General features: G+C 40.7%; 1 protein-coding gene across 1 annotated transcript in view; it reads right to left on the reverse strand.

Moving 5' to 3' along the window:
* The window catches only part of RASGRP3 (RAS guanyl releasing protein 3), a 105,063-nt gene that overhangs the window by 14,505 nt on the left and 72,631 nt on the right, over positions 1–17,927 (reverse strand). Inside the window, exons 10-12 of the mRNA XM_007191402.2 lie at positions 16,244–16,519; positions 9,166–9,243; positions 5,651–5,767 (exon numbers count right to left, since the gene is read on the reverse strand). Of these exons, the coding sequence (XP_007191464.1) occupies positions 5,651–5,767; positions 9,166–9,243; positions 16,244–16,519 (471 nt within the window). The remainder of the gene's footprint in view (positions 1–5,650; positions 5,768–9,165; positions 9,244–16,243; positions 16,520–17,927) is intronic.

Below are 17,927 nucleotides of genomic sequence, written 5' to 3' on the forward strand. Positions count from 1 at the left end.
ATGCAATTGCAGTCAAAATCCCAGTGGGAATTTGTTTGAAATGAACAAATTGATTCTAAAGTTCCTATAGAACTGAACATGTTGAGAATAGCCTAAAATTGTTTAAGATGAGGAGTAATGATCTCAGGCAAGGGAAACAAAAGCAAAAACAAACAACTGGGACTATATCAAACTAAAAAGCTTTTGCACAGGGAAGGAAACTCAACAAAATGAAAAGGCCACCTACTGAATAGGAGAAGATACTTGCAAATGATATCTCTGATAAAGGGATAATATTCAAAATATACAAAGAACTCATACAACTCAATATCAAAAAAACAAACAACCCAATTAAAAAATAGGTAGCGGACCTGAATAAACATTTTTCCAAAGAAGACTTACAGATGGCCAACAGACACATGAAAAGATGTTCAACATCACTTATCACTCATCTCAGGGAAATGCAAATCAAAACCACACAGAGATACCACCTCACACCTGTCAGAATGGCTATGATCAAAAAGACAACAAATAACAAGTGTTGGTGAGGGTGTGGAGAAAAGGGAACCCTCATGTACTGTTGTTGGGATTACAAATTGGTGCTGCTACTATGGAAAACAGTATAGAAGTTCCTAAAAAAATTAAAAACAGAGCTATCATACAATCCAGCAATTCCACTTCTGGGTATTTTTTCCAAAGAAAACAAAAACACTGATTTGAAAGATATATACATCCCTGTGTTCATTCCAGCATTATTTACAATAGCCAAGATATGGAAGCAACCTAAGTGTTCATCAATAGATGAATAGATAAAGAAGATGTGGTGTATAAATAAAATGGAATATGACTCAGCCATAAAAAAGAATGAAATCTTGCCATTTTTTGACAACATAGATAGACCTTAGGGTATTATGCTAAGTGAAATAAGTCAGGCAGAGAAAGACAAATATCATAGGATTTCACTTGTATGTGGGATCTAAAAAACAAATGAACAAACAAAAAAAAAAACCAGAAACAGACTCATAGATACAGAGAACAAACATGTGGTTGCCAGAGGTGAGAGGAGTCGGAGGATGAATGAATAGGTGAGGGAAATTAAGAGATGCAAACTTCCAGTTATAAAATAAATGAGTCATGGGATGGAAAGTACAGCATGGGGAATATAGTCAGTAATATTTTAATATCATTGTATGGTGACAGATGGTAACTAGACTTATTGTGGTGATCATTTTGTAATGTGTAGAAATATTGAATCACTATGTTGTGCACCTAGAACACCTAGAAGGTCAATTATATTTCAACTAAAACAATGACGGGTAATGAGGGGCAACGTGCCCTATCAGAAATCAAAGCTACATTAGTCAAAACAACATGGTATTGTAACTTACTGCAGAGAGTACAGTCCAGAAACAGATCCATATGTATGTAAGAATTCAGAATATCAAAAAGTATCTATTCAAATCCACAGGGAAATTATGGGTTATCTAATAATTGCTGTTGAGTTAAATGGCTGATAATTTTATAAAATAAATTGCCCCCAAACTGAATTCCAGATGCCTTAAATATTTTAATGTAAAAATAAAGTTATAAAAAACCAAAGATAAATAGATAAAAATATTTTTCATGTTTTGTTATCTTTGAGTAGGAAAGACCTTTCTTAGGATGACATCCAAGTCAGAGGTCATAAACAAAAGTATTTCATCACAATAAAATGCAAAATATCTGAATCAAAAAAGCTCAATTAACAAATTTAAATATAAACGACAGAGAAAATCATTTGCAACACATATGAGTGGAAAGACACAAAAGGAAAACAGACGATCACCAAAGTAAAAATACAAATGGACAATACATTCGTGGAAAGACATTCAATTCTGCTAGTAATTATAGAAATACTAACGAAACTTTTTTTTTACCTCTCAAATTGGAAAGCATTAAAACAATTGATAATTTCCTAGGGTTATGAGAAAATAGGCACTCTCTTATCAAGTTGGTAAAGCAAATAGCCACAATCTTTCTGGAGGACAATCAGTGCTTACTCTGACACAGCAATTCCACTTCTAGGAATTGTTCTAAGGAAATAACTGAACAAGCTTGCTCAAAGATATACATGTATATATGCGTGTGTGTGTGTGGGGGGGGAGAATAAACTCATACAAGATGATCTACAAATTATCAGTGATTAACCCTAGACAGAAGAAACATCAAGTACTGAAAGTAAAACTTACTATTTTCTGTTTTATGAAATGTTTTAATATTCAGCTTTTAAATTTTTCAATTTTTTATTTTTTTGCCACACCATGTGGCTTGCGGGATCTTAATTCCCCAACCAGGGATTGAAGCTGGGGCCATGTCAGTGAAAGTGCTGAGTCCTAACCAGTGGACCGCCCTGGCTTTCTTTATAATCAGAGAAAAATAAAAATTTTTTCCATTGCCCTCTGCTAAATTTTTCCACTGCCCTCTACTAAATTGGATTTTCAAAAAGTTTGTAAGTTCTCCCTGCAAACACATGTATGCAAACATTTGACTTAGAGTCCAGTTATAATGAAGCAATCTTTCTTTCCCCTGTGATTTCTTTTTTTTTTAACATCTTTATTGGAGTATAATTACTTTACAACGGTGTGTTAGCTTCTGCTTTATAACAAAGTGAATCAGCTATACGTACACATATATCCCCAAATCTCCTCCCTCTTGCGTCTCCCTCCCACCCTCCCTATCCCAACCCTCTAGGTGGTCACAAAGCACCGAGCTGATCTCCCTGTGCTATGCGGCTGCTTCCCACTAGCTATCTATTTTACACTTGGTAGTATGTAAGTCCATGTCACTCTCTCACTTCGTCCCAGCTTACCCTTCCCCCTCCCCGTGTCCTCAAGTCCATTCTCTATGTCTGCGTCTTTATTCCTGTCCTGCCCCTAGGTTCTTCAGAACCGTTTTTTTTTTTTAGATTCCATATATATGTGTTAGCATACGGTGTTTGTTTTTATCTTTCTGACTTACTTCACTCCGTATGACAGACTCTAGGTCCATCCACCTCACTACAAATAACTCAATTTCGTTTCCTTTTATGGCTAAGTAATATTCTATTGTATATATGTGCCACATCTTCTTTATCCATTCATCTGTCGATGGACACTTAGGTTGCTTCCATGTCCTGGCTTTTGTAAATAGAGCTGCAACGAACATTGTGGTACATGACTCTTTTTGAATTATGGTTTTCTCAGGGTATATGCCCAGTAGTGGGATTGCTGGGTCGTATGGTAGTTCTATTTTTAGCTTTTTGTAAAAAAAATTATTTATTTATTTATTTTTGGCTGTGATGGGTCTTCGTTTCTGTGCAAGGGGTCTCTCTAGTTGCGGCAAGCGGGGGCCACTCTTCATCACGGTGCGCGGGCCTCTCACTATCGCGGCCTCTCTTGTTGCGGAGCACAGGCTCCAGACGCGCAGGCTCAGTAGTTGTGGCTCACGGGCCTAGTTGCTCCACGGCATGTGGGATCTTCCCAGACCCGGGCTCGAACCCGTGTCCCCTGCATTGGCAGGCAGACTCTCAACCACTGCGCCACCAGGGAAGCTCCTATTTTTAGCTTTTTAAGGAACCTCCATACTGTTCTCCATAGTGACTGTATCAATTTACATTCCCACCAACAGTGCAAGAGGGTTCCCTTTTCTCCACACCCTCTCCAGCATTTATTGTTTGTAGATATTTTGATGATGGCCATTCTGACCGGTGTGAGGTGACACCTCATTGTAGTTTTGATTTGCATTTCTCTAATGATTAGTGATGTTGAGCATTCTTTCATGTGTTTGTTGGCAATTCCCCTGTGGTTTCTATTATATATCATCTGTATTGCCTTAGGGCACAACTGCTTCAGGAGTATTTTGGGAAGTAGGCAAAGTATAAATGAACAAATTACTTAATTAAAAATATGATTGTTTAGCACCCATTGCAAGTTTATCCATAGATAACTGAATTTTTTTGCAAGTCTCACTATCAGTGCTTATCCATAATCAAAATTGCTTAAAAATGAACTATTATGGAGTGCTTGCAATTTATAGTTTAATACCCATATTTATACTGAGAGTACAAGATTTTTTATGGAATAAAATTCATTATGGAACTTCAAATGAAACCCAGCCATTTATTCAATTAAATCAATAGTACTCAATCTAACCAAACTGGGCCAACCTTCCCCCATGAAACTGGAATTGGAGAAAAGCGATAAGGTACAAAGGGGTGGGGGAGAAAGAGGCTCCTCGTGTGGAGCAAGGAAAGTCTGTCTGCAGAGAACGGAGTGAGCATTCAGAGAAAAGCAGAGGAGAGAGTAGGAGAGAAAATACTTCTTTCATTTCCTGATTCTAGACCTTCCTGAGCTGCAACTCCATGCACCCAGATCCTTTGCCCACCTTCCCTGGCTCCAAGTTGGGTCTGTCACTACCACATCATCACATGGTCTCCACTGGACCTTATGGCTTTCTCATCCCCTTCCCTCACCCTTTCTAATCTCCCCTTCCTGACTCCCATGCCCCATGCAACTTTTCTTTCAGCACCTCGTAGTTCCATGGATGATCCAAGATATAGAACATTCTTTTTCTGTAAACATCCTTTCCCAGCAAAGAGCACATAATATCCCAAAGACTTGTTCCTATTGCATCTGAGGATGTACCAATCCATGAAGGGAGATGTTTAATCAATAATCACAGTTTCTAGTGCCTGAGATATTTCCATCTTTCCCACATTGGTGCATCTACTCTTTTTTTTGTTTTTAATATGGAAAACTCTGACACAATCTTGCCCTTCATTAAGTGATGTTTCTGACCTAAATGCTGTTGCGCTGCGGTGTCACAGACCCCCAAATATATACAGCTGGAGAAACACTCAACTTACAGTATTTTTTCCTACCCTCAGGTAACCAATTTATCCAGCATTTTATTATGACCCATGTGGGTTTTTTTTTTTCTAAACGTATTTATTTATTTACTTATTCTTGGCTCCGTTGTTTCTTCATTGCTGCCTGGGGGCATTCTCTAGTTGCGGTGAGCGGGGGCTACTCTTTGTTGCGGTGCACGGGCTTCTCATTGGGTGGCTTCTCTTGTTGTGGAGCATGGACTCTAGGTGCGTGGGCCTCAGTAGTTATGGCATGTGGGCTTCAGTAGTTGTGGCACGCAGGCTCAGTAGTTGTGGCTTGTGGGCTCTAGAGCGCAGGCTCAGTAGTTGTGGCGCACGGGCTTAGTTACTCAGCGGCATGTGGGATCTTCCTGGACCAGGGCTCAAACCCGTGTCCCCTGCATTGGCAGGGGGATTCTTAACCACTGCACCACCAGGGAAGCCCCCCATATGGGTTTTAATGAGTAGATTCTAATCCTCAAACAGTCCCTTGGGTTGCAGGGGCAATGACAGAGTGTCAAATGCCTGGGGAAGTGAGGGGTTCTAAGTAGCTGAGAGTATTTGGGCAAGTGAGAACTGACAGACAGGAAGGGGAAAGGGGGCCTTCCTGGGAGGTTCTTCCCCAGAAGCCAGTGTCCGGTAGAGCTAAGTGTCTGCTGAATTGCTCTTACTTGCCAGAGGGCTGTTTTCATGAACTCCATCTGATTCCTGGGCAACCAGAGAATATTCTGGAAAGAGAAAGGGGCCTCCTTTTAACTGCTCACTTTTAACTGTCCCTCAACCACTTACCTCAACTAATTTCCTTATGTGCTTGTTGATGACTGTAGGATCTGGCTTTGGCATCACGCCTGAGGCCCACTCCAGGGGCACCACGGGCTTGGTGGGCGTCGTAGGGGAGGTAGGCTGCTGACAGAAAACACACACATTTTTCAACTTTATCTGGGGCCTCGAGCAATTTGGACCAGGGACACTGAGAAAGCCATATAAGTTTTGCATATTAATATCAGTAAAAACTTCTGTTTATGTAGCACTTAAATATTTTGAAAACATCAATGAAAATTTTGTTAATGGAATATTTTGTCAGTAGAATCTAATCTGGAACTAAATACATATTTTGTTTAACAGCAGCCTAGATTGTATTATTTTAGGTGGAAAAATATATTGCTCTCTCAGCTCATCCAAAAATCCTATCCAAGTTCCCCAGATACTCCTAAAACACCCTTAAACATCTCTATAACAATCCATACAGTTTTTTGCCTTTATAGTACAAAGCATATAAAACACCAGTTATCTAATTCTTTAATAGTCAGTGCTAGTGATAAATTAGGTGTGTGCAGTAAGTGGGCAGCAGTGCACAGCCAAGTTTATGTCATCTTACCAGCATCTCTCTTAATATGCTTAATCAGTTCTTGACGGTTTGGCTAATCATTAGCTCTCTCGAGCCCCGCTTTGGTGAACTTGTTTTCTCCACAGTTCTTCCATGTTCTTGCAAGACATTTTCACTTAATAATGTGGAGAAGATGGTGGCAATAATGTATAACTTGTTTACACAACACAAGTGTGAAACACAATCCTATCGGGAGCCAAGAGTGCTGTGCACTTTGTATCCTCTCCCTAGGGATCTTATACGATGAAATATTTTTGCTGGTGCATGCATACAAACCTGTATTAGCAGGTTGTTTTTAAATTTGATACCGAGTTGGGGATAACAATTTTTGCAGGAGGAGTTGAGGCGTAACTATATGGATTTAAGCCTCTACCAATGTTGTGAGGTGGGTGCTGCTGTGAGCTACAAACAGGACAAAAAATTATCTGCCATCTGAATATGGTCACTCCCACACACAGTTTCTCTCTCTCTCTCACACACACACACGCACACATGCACACGTGCTCACACATCTCGGCTCTTTCAGTAAAGCCTTTCATCTTGTTGATATAATAAAGGATTAAACCCTTGGTTCCCAAACTATACAGCAAGGCACACCCCTCCTCTGGAGCACTGTGACGAACTCAGAGGGTTACCAAAAGATATTTCAAACTTCCGAGGGAAATACAGCAATACTCAATATTTGTCAATAGCACACGAACTACCAGCTTGAAGTAGTTCACAATTCACCCATCAGCTCATGCCACATTTCTATCAATGATATCATGTCTTTGTGAAGCAAAAAAATCAATGTGGGACAAGCAATAAGGGTGACAGTATCCAATCTGATTCCAAGATTTAAGAAATTGTACCGTGCCCGACAGGCACACATATCCATTAGTAATTGTGGTTATTTAAGAATGAAATAAAAATGTTATTTTTTTCAATGTGTGTGTATTATTTTTTCAAGCAGGTAATAAGCCATTAGAACATCAATGCTTATACATATTTAGTTGCTTGGACCTAACTATTCTATAAGTGGAATTGTTAGGTATTTCTTTTGACCTAGAGGTAGCATGAAAAAACTGAGACATGAATTAAAACACGAAAAATTATGAGGCACTAAGGGTGCCAGGAACAGAATAAGGTTGAGAAGCTCTGGGACTAACTAGGTGAGGTTGGCCAGTGCTAACTGTAAACACATTAAAGCTACAGGCTCTCAGTAATATAATCTTGACGGGAAATTGTTCTTAGTTACCAGTATGTGTCGAACACTAAATACAAAATAAGGTGACATTCTACTTAGAGAAGAGACAGAAAGGGATTGGTAAATGTGTTTTCATAGATTCATGGGATTTTAGCACTTGAAAGGGGCTTTGAAAGCTTCTGCTTTTACAAGAGATAAAAAGACTTTTTTATGCTGGATGGAAATGTCTCCTAAAATTGGTAAAACTTGATCCTGAAAATAAACTAAAGTAAATCTAAAAGGCGCAAATCAGGCATGTGTGCTAAAATGGTCATTCTTACCCTGTTTCTGAACAAGGGGTGGTGGGAAAATAATGGGCAGCATCACGCTGTAGAAAAAGCACAGATGGTGAAGGCAGACAGTCCTGAGACCAATCCAAACTCTCCTACTGACTGGCTCTGTGGTCTGTGTAAGACACCTATGCTCACCAGACTCTGTTTCCTTAACAGAGTTAATGAGATAACATAGATATTATGACCTGCCAGGCATCCAACAACCAACAGGTGGCAGTTAAGGTGCCTAGTTATAGGTAAAGGAAGGTGCCAGGAGGCGGCAATGCTGTGTGTGCACGTACAGGACAGCTTCTTCACACCAAAGCTATGGAATGAGGGAGGAGCTTACGAGTTCCTTTTTTTTCAGTAACATTACTTTTCTTTCTAGCTCTCTCTTCATCACGCTAACTTTGAAGAGTCTGATCCTAACCCCTCCCTTTGCCTGTGCTGTATCTTCCCACATGGCTGCCTTCTGCAGTGTCCCCAGGAGATGGGCTTCTTGGGGCTGGCAGGGAGGGGAACCACCACGACATTATTTTAAGAACAGATGCTACCAGGTCAACTGACTCAGACTTAAGTTCATACTCTCCCACCTGGCCTTCACTGTGAACAGCATTCACAGTCATTCTGCCTCTTTCAGTTCGATGGTTCAGAATGGTAGTAGGTATTAATAGATGGACAGACTTAGGCCCTAGTGTTGCTGGCAACGTGCCACAGAACTCAACTGATACAGAGGTAACGAATGAGACCTTCATAAGAAAATGGATCTCAGGATATAAGAAGCAGACAGAAAAATTTTTTTCAACATGCAAACCGCATCTCATTGTAAATTTCATATTCACCCAGATATTTTTTTTTTACTAGTGCAAAGCATATCTGAGCTACCGTCCACTTGCTAAGAGTAATGAGCAGTGTACATTCAGTAATGCAGTTTCTTCAACTCATTATATAATGTTTCTTTACTAAGAGTCAGCTTTCAGTTAAGTGAGACTCTATCCAATGTGATACTGGAATTCTGAGCTGGATGAATCATTAGTAGAGAAATTTGTGAATTATGATTAGGGTATTTAAAATTTATTAAATCTAATTTTATGTAGAATCAGTTTTTTTTAAAAAAAGCCTAGAATGGTCATTCAAATTATTGTTCCTTCTTTTTTGGGGGCAGGGCAGGTTCTCAGAGGGAACATGGAAGATCAACAATAAAACAGAGTAACTGGAAATGATGTTCTTCTTTGTTAGCTTCTAATGTGAAGAAATAATTATCTGTCAGGGCTAAGCTGTTCCATTGGTAAAATGGGAAGAATATAGATTTTTTAATTCTTCAATCTTTAGATCACAAAGCACTACTGTAATGGCCAATTATTGTAAATAAAAAATAATGGTGTTTGTCACTGAACCTGAGAGAGAAAACAATACTCACCGATTTAGAATTTCTAGGCTCCAGCACCAGTGATAGTTTGTAAATATCATCTTCTGTGTGATAGAGGTCCAGAGAAAGCTACAACAAATTAGAAGGGATAAATAAGAATGTGAATCATTTATTTACTTATTTACATTACTGAAATTTTTCCAAACTGAATGCTTAAGCTCAATGTCTAGTAACTTGAGTGAATGTAGAACATTAAAAAGATAGCATGCAGAGGTGGAAAATGAAATTTTTTTTCAAAGAAGTTTTAATATTTTATTTTTTGGCCACGCAGGATGTGGGATCTTAGTTCCCCAACCAGGGATCAAACCCACGCCCCCTGCATTGGAAGCGCGGAGTCTTAACTACCAGACCGCCAGGGAAGTCCCGGAAAATGAAATTTTAAAAAGAAAAAAGTTAAACCTAGTGTGGTCATCAGCATCAACAAGAATCATTGACTCAATTTTTCTCGATAATTATTGAGTAGCTCCTAAGCACCAAGCACTGAGCTGGAGATAAGGGATCCTTGATGTTACAGGCTAGGACCAGGGACAGGTGTATAAAATAAGACTTGGAAATGGAATAAATGGTGTCTTGGATGTTTGACTAAAGAACTGCAGAAATAAAGGAGCAATTAATAGGTTTCTATTATTTCAGGGCACTGTGCTAAGTTCTGGTGATATAAAATGGTATAAAATCCTTCCTGCCCTCAAGGGCCAGACACTTTATTTGACTAAATAGGACCTGAACACAAAAAGATATATTCACATCAACAAAAGGCAACACATGCTAAATGTGAAGGAAGTTGCCCCGCTCTAAGTGCTATAGGAATTTTTCAGGCAGGCAGCGTGTAAAGCATGAGGGAGAGGTTTTGGAGACCGGTGGGTTTGAGTTCAAATTCTGAGCCTGCCACTGGTTAGCTCTGTGGCCTTGAGCCAGTTATTTCCTCTCTGATACTCAGTTTCCACTTCTGTAAAATGGAAATGATCACAAAAGTCCCTATCTAATTGGATTTTTATCAGGATCAAATGAAATAATGCATGTAAAGTACTTCACACAGGACCTAGTACACAGTGAAATCTCAGGAAATGTAGTCTGGTGTTGTTGATGTTATTGTTATTATTATAGCTGTTACAACTACTTTTATTATTATGTGTGGGGGCCACTGAGGACAGAAATGATCAGGATGGATTCACAGAGGAACTTGTGAACTGGGACCTAACTGGGAGGACTTGGAGAAATAAAGACAGAGAGAAAGATCAGGGTAGGCAAGGATAAGGATGTAAACGAAGGTTGAACTGCGTGGACAAAATCTGCAAAACCTTAAAATGCATGGTCCCATTTACCTAAAACAGAAGTCATAAGACTTAAAATAAGCCTGGATAATTCCCACATGTGCCCTTCAATGTTAAGAACCTGATGAATCATACCATTTTATCAGCAGGGAAGAGAACCAGGTGCCCTGTCCTTTCTCTGACCATTTAAGCATGAAAATTTTCCTTTAACATATTTTGTCTAAAGATAAAGGCTTAATGTGAAAGGCTTTATTCCATTTCCAAGTCTTATTTTATACACCTGTCCCTGGTCCTAGCCTGTAACATCAAGGATCCCTTATCTCCAGCTCAGTACCTGGTGCTTAGGAGCAAGAAAAAACTCAGAGGCACAGGATGTCTTTCAAGGATTTATCTTTCTGTTCTATCTCATTTTTTTAAAAAAGAAACTGGCATTATAAACTGTCATTTTTGCATCATTCATTCAACAAATATTTATTGGTCACCTAATATGTGGCGGGGACCATTGTAGTCACTATTCTAGCTACTAAATACAGCAGTTAAATTAAGGATTTCATATATCTGGTCATGTATTGCATTATCTAGACTTTGTCATCTAAAGGTTTTTTTAAGCATGATAAAATTGACTTTACTATAAAATTGCCCCAGTATCATTTCAGATCATGAAAATCCTGCTCACAAAGAATGCACACTGTATCCACCTTCCTCTGAACAGCAGTCACTTCTACCTCCAGGGGCCCTGACTCTTTGCAGAAGAGGAACTGTCCCCATGTCACAAACGAATGCTTTGAGGAACCAGCCCACCATATAAAAGAGTGAAGGGAGATGCATGAAAGGGGTATTGTGAGAGAGACATTGGTATAACAATGTATTTGGTAAAAGAGTTTTGCAGATATGATTAACTTGGGGATCTCTCCTCTTAGCTCAACAACAAGAAAAATTTGTGCTGATAAGTGGAATTTGACACTGGATCTCTGGGTTAGGGAAGCAATAGGGGAAGGTGTGATCACTGATGAATGGGAGATAGCCACTACTCATCTAAGGCAAATTGTTGTCAGTTTGATGACAATTGCCACATCTCGTTTGTCAAGAGAAGTCAGAAATCTAGAGTTTTATATGAAATATCCTCATTTTTAAGCACTGGCAACTAATAACAAAAATTTTTTTTTGTGATTCCATGTGGGCCAAATAAAACACATCTGCCATGGGCAGTTGCCCACTGTTTTGTAAATTCCACAACAGAAGACTCTACTGGTCTCTAAGCTTCATGAAAGGAGACAGTGCATTTGTAATTCCACCTCTATAATCCCAGTCCTAGTTTGCTACCTTGCATTGTGAATGCTACATAGACAGAAAACTGACTGACTTCTTCCTTTTGACTTCCTTGTTGTCAGGAGTTAATCCGGGCTTTGCTGAGTAGGTTCCTGTCCTCCTGGCTCTTCCTCTGATGACAGCACTGGCATCTGCTGGAAAGGAGATGCCAGCAGTGCAAGAACATCCAACCAGAAATCCAAATAAGCCACACACTAAATAGGGGAGATGCTCTTTCAAAAGACACAGAACATCCCTGAGTATTTTCATATGTCAGATGGACAGATATCTGACTCTATGATGGAAATATTTTTGTCTTCTCCCAGTGTTTGCTCTCCATTTATTAGTGGTCATATGAACCTAGGCAAGTCATTAACCTTCTTGAGTCTGTCTCTTAATCTGTAAAATGGGAATCATCAATAATAGCTCCCTCCCAGGATTGTTGTGAAGATTAAATGAGCTAATGGTGTCCAATGGGATTTGTTTAGGGGGTCACACAGATGGGAACTGCAGGGTTTGGCTCCCAATCGGTGCAGCAGCCAAATGCTACTGTGCTCATCCATGAGCACAGAGCTGCCTTCTGGGTTACTCTAGCCATCTCTCTGTTTTCCCAGCCGCGATCCTACTTGCTTTCTCGGATCTCCTCTGGGCCTTACAGCCCTGCACAAAGTGATCTGTTCTACTTCCTATGCACATTTTAAATAATACAGGCAGCTTGTCAATGGGGTTTCAAAAATATTTATTTGTGTCTAACATATTTTAAGCTTGTTTGTTTCTAAAAAATGTTCTGAGCCACTGTTTCAGGTTGTTACTTTTACATCCAAGCCTATCAGCAAAGATGGCTGTGGATTTAGTCTGCACCTTAGGACCGACATTGTCTTGACTGGAGAATTGTAAAATAACACACACTTGGTCATCAAACTATCTCCATTCACCACTTTTGCAATTCTTCCTCTTCCTCCTCCTCCTCCCTCTCCTCCTCCTCTTCTTCTTTCTTCTTTCTTCTTCTTCTTCTTTGATTGTAAAAATACAGGGGCTTTCCAGTAATTTGCATATACTCAGAATGGTAAATGTAACTGATAGATCTAAAAATACTATGAAAAAATTCAGACTATTTCGTATACCAGGAAACAAGAAGCATCAGTTTAAAAGCTCCTGGTTACATGAATTGGGATCACAATGGATAATGTCTTCTCCAGATCTTCCCTAAAAAGGGGAACAATCCAAATCTCAACAGTTTGGTGGTGTGGTCCTCTTTCCTTCATGTGCCCAGTACTGTTCAGAGGGCTAAGATTACAATGATAAAAATGGCAAACATAGTCCCTGCTCGCATAGATTTTATTTTGTAATTAACTCTTTCTTTACACACCCCTGAAGAGGGAGAGAGATTATTTAATTTTCACAGATGCAAAATAAAGTAAATGTCAGCAATATTCCCACATTACAGAGTAAATGTCCATCAGAGAGAGAGAGAGAGAGAGAGAGAGATGCAAACTGGGATTCAGAAGTTGGCTATTTGCAAGCCTTTTGTCCGTTATGAATTGCAGCTTCTTCATTTCTAAAATAGGAAGGGGCAGGGGTGATGTTACACCCTCAGACCTGCCCAGGCTACATCACATGGTGTGTGTGAGAATCTACTGAGGAAATGTATGTGAAAAGTGCTGTGAAAACTGTAATCAACTATTACAGAAAGTTCAAGCATTGCTATACAGCCTACCGCACAGAGCAGGCATTTAGTAATTGTTCATTAACCTAAGAGTTCTCATTTTCTTTCTTCCAGGGCTCTCAATCATATATCAGCTTCCTCACCTGGGACCATGTTTAGAAGCAGTCACTTCAGGCAGAAACTTGACCTAGAGTCTTGGAGCAAAAAGAATCACCCATTCAATGCTGTGCTTAAGAATGACCTCACATGCATTTGGGCAGCTGCAGTCAATGTATGGTTCTAATCCCAACATGTATGTGGTTCATGAAATGCTCACTGGGCTCCAGTGAACACCTCCTGGGAGTCTCCTCCATCCTCATTCTGAGGAGATTAATCTGCCTATGGCCAGGAAGAATGAATGCACTGAACTTTCTCCTTGGTTGTGGGGAGAGAGGAAGGCTTTTGCCTTTAAATAGAAACTGGCTTGACAATCGTGCTCATCTGCGGAACTGTGCTATCCTGATGAACCACTGGGCTGGAACCACAGAATCAGGTTGACACTTGGTTCCTTAGTCCCAAGGCTCCACCATTCCTTACATCTAGCACCACAGAAGTTTAGAGCTGGATGAGATCTTACAAATGAGCACAAAACCCTTTAGGAAAAATCCAAAGTCAAGACTAGTTAGCAAGGAGACAAAGCTACGTAACTGCAGAGGCAGGGCCAAAAGCTATGTCTCCCATCTGAGATTCTTGCCACTATATTACACTATACTATACAACACTGCTGTGACTAAATATGGTGCTTGGTGGCTTCTAAATTTTCCTTCAATTCCTGAGAGAGAGAGAGAGACAGAGAGAGAGAGATATACAGAGAGACTGAGAGATTGAGTCATTCTTTTTTCTTTCCTTTCCAGCAAAAAGGAATTATTTCTTAGCTTTTACTTCTGGAGTTCAAATTTTCCACCTGCAGCCCCAAAATTTCATTCAAAATCCTTTAGTATTTCTCAAATATCTGTCCTAATGTTGCCTGCTGCATTTACAATTCAAATTTCTTTTCCCTACTCCATCATTATCTTTTATCCGGATGAGGAATTGCCCAGCATAGGCAGCTGCTCGGGAAGTTCTCCCCCAGCTCGTGGAGGGAGCCTGAGCAGACACTTGGAGCCTAGGCTACCCCCCGAGACTGGTCTGCAGACATCACCTGTGGCTGTGGGGTTACAGTCTGATTGGGGCTTACAACTCTGGTCACTTATTCATGGAAACAGATTTACATGGCAAATGGTTAATAAAGGCAGCTGCCTGGATTATTGTGAGGTTCTCCCACCCTAATAGAGAATGTCTGTGTGTTTACTATTTGTTACACAAACTCAACCCCAAGAGATTTGTGTTTCTGTGTGTTGGCCACTTCTGCTTTATACTAAGAACGCAGCTGCCATTATTGCCTACACCTAGGGGTTCTCTTCTTTGGTAAACAATTCTGTGTTCTAGGAACAGTTTGTGAGAAGGTCTAGGAACTGCGCTCTTATCCCAATGCAGCAGTCCTAGAGGATTTAGCCCTTCGGAGCCCCAGAGGGGTTCTTGTTTTCATTCCCCATGGCCACTGGAGGAAAGTAGTCAATTTGGTGTTGCAGCCAAGTTTCAGATGCTACAGTGTCATAAACCCAAACAAGGAAGTTGCTCCTCCACTTGTTTAAGCAAGGGTGAGAGAATTTGCTTATGCCTCTTTCCCCCTGACAAAGAAGCAGCCAATGGGAAATGTTCTCTACTACACACCTGTGTGTCTAAAAGTGCTAGGACCTAGAGACCAGCTAATGGTGTGTGCCGCCAAAGCCAAAAAGTATGAGCAGTAGGTGAATTTCTTCCAACCCACTCCTAAATACAGCACCCAGTTCATCTGCTGAGCTCCTAAATATGCCAGGTATTGGGTGGGCCAAAAAGTTCTTTCAGGTTTTTCTGTTAAGATGTTATGCAATGCTATGAGAGGTGCTGGGGACGTGCGATGTATAAGGCAGGTAAACAGAAAAAAAATCTAATGTCAAGTGATACCTCCTATAGATAAGAAAGTACAAAGTACAAGGGCAACACATGTGACAGATGCCTTACTGCTTTGGAAGGAAACAGAGAATGCCTTAGAAAGATAGAGGCTTTTGAATTTAAGCTAGTCATGGTGGGGTTGGGGGGTGGGTAAGGAAGGAATTTTCCAAGAAAATGCAAAGCCAGAAAGTAGAAGGCAGCAATTTGTGGTGGAAAGTATAAGTCCCACATTCCTCAAAGGCAGGTGTGATGCGGGATCGGGTGATGACAAACGAGGAGAGACTGATAGTCAGAAAACAAGTCGTGAAGGGCTCCAATGGCAGACTGGGACCTGCATCTGGTGGTTTGGGGAGGTTGGTGGGGGTTACGGGGAGGGAGATCTCAGAGGAGGTCCCCGCATTACTCCAGGCTTCAACTACAGCAGTGCAGTGAGGATCAAGAGAAGCCGATGAGTTGAGGGCATATAGAAGGAGGTGATGAATTAGATGAGTGTGATGCATGATCATGAGGCGCTGAGGATGGGGCTGGAGGGCCTCTCTAAGAACTGCAGAAACCAGAGCCATGGCGGCAGAGACTGGGACCCTCAAAGCAAAGGGAACTTTCTTTGCTCGGAGATTGGTGTCTCAAGTTGCTCGGGTTACAGGTGTGAGTTTCTCTCCCTTCATCCTTTGAGATTTCTTCCCATCTACTGACCCTGAATCCAACCCCTCCCCCACCCCCATTGTGAATTGCTGGCATGGATCTTCCTGCATACCCTGGGAAGTGAGGTGCAGGAGAGTTATTAGCACAAACTCCAGTCCGTTGGACTCACCGTGAGCAAGTTGATCAAATCCAGGTTGGGTTCCAAGTGGTGAGAGGCATTCTGTAGGGAGACCAGTTCACTCAAGGTAACAGAGAGCTGGTGCATTTTCACAATGTTCACTTTGTTCTCCTCCATCCAGTCTGGGAAAATGACATGGACTGCTATCAAGTCTTTCAAGTGGACGCCAAGGATTGGGATTTTGAAGCCATCACAGTCGGCAAAGGCCTTGCGGTAATTACAGTAATTGCCGTTGGAGGAGACCAGCTCCGTCATTTCATTCCAGTTCTGGGAACAGATGGAAAAGTAGTATTTTCAAACAGCCTTCCCTTCTGCCCACCCTCAGGCCCAACAGTGTGTGGCTAGGAAATTCCTTGCCTACTGAAAGAAGTATCAATTGCACCAAAGTTGATGCAGGGAAATATTAACCAGGGAAAAGAAAGTTAGAAAAACGTACTAGGCTTGGCTATGAGTTGGACAGCCTGTTCCATTCTGCGGCAAAAGAGAAATAGCCCACACCTCTGCCTACCTACTAGGGGTGTTGAGATGTCAAATAGCATCATGTATATATAAGTATTTTGTAATTCATGGAAATATTACAATCCACAAATACAAGCATGTATTGTATTGAAGTATGTAGTATATTAAAATTTCCTAGTTGTTCCAAGAAAGTTGCATTCAAGATATAACTTGAAGGGGCCAGTATGGGGTAGGAACAGTCATACTGATGTGTGAGATAGCTGTGGTTTTGGACTCTGCCACTAACTAGGAGGGTGACCTTAAGCAAGTCGCTTCACTTTTAGGGACCCCAGTTTTCTTTTCTGTAAGAAAGAGGAGTTCAAATAAATAATTTTTGAAGACATACTGGTGGTTCCAAGCGTCTATGAGCCTCCACTGAATTCTTATTCTTTACAACATTTAAAATATGTTTTGTTCTTTACTGGAAATTCAGTACTAATCTAAAGGAAAATGAAACACATAATGAGCCCCATTATACTTGGAAAGGGTGCAGTGTTTGAGGTCACTCAGCAGTGCTTCTGTGGCTTATATTCTCCTGTTTATATGCACAAGCTATTGTTGGTTGCCTAACGGCAGGCAGCCATACCTTCCTAATAGACCCATGTGTCTACTTTTGATCAGTCTACTCTTTCCCATGTGACTCGGATGAAGCTGTTTCCGTGCCCAGATCCAAGGATGGGTTCTGATCTACCATCTTCATAATTCCATTCCTCTGGTTTGCGATTGGTTCAGGAACACAGAGTTAAGCCAATCAGTACACTGTATTCCTCTGGATACTGTTATTGGCCCAGGGGTGGGCATGTGATTTGAGATGGTCCAATCTGTCTAAAAAAGAAGGTCTTTTATTCCATGGGTGCAGAGCTGAAGAGAGGTTTTCCCTATCTCCAACTTTCATAAACAAGAAAGCATAATTTTCCCGTTGCTGCAGACAGCCCAGTCAGGAGGGAAACCAATCCGATGAAAAACAAAAACTAAAACAAAAACCTCATACTCAGAGGACTACAGAGCAACTGAGCCAGAGCTCTGATCACACCATGCCTGGACTTGGCCCTGCCTCTGGACTTTCAGGTATGTGAGATGATCCATTTCCTTATTGTTTAAGCAATTCCAAGATTTTTTTTTTAACTTACAGCTGAAAGTGTCCTTACTGATATAGCAAAGTACACGCTTACAAGGA

Source organism: Balaenoptera acutorostrata, chromosome 12, assembly GCF_949987535.1.
Source record: "Balaenoptera acutorostrata chromosome 12, mBalAcu1.1, whole genome shotgun sequence".
NCBI lineage: Eukaryota > Metazoa > Chordata > Mammalia > Artiodactyla > Balaenopteridae > Balaenoptera > Balaenoptera acutorostrata.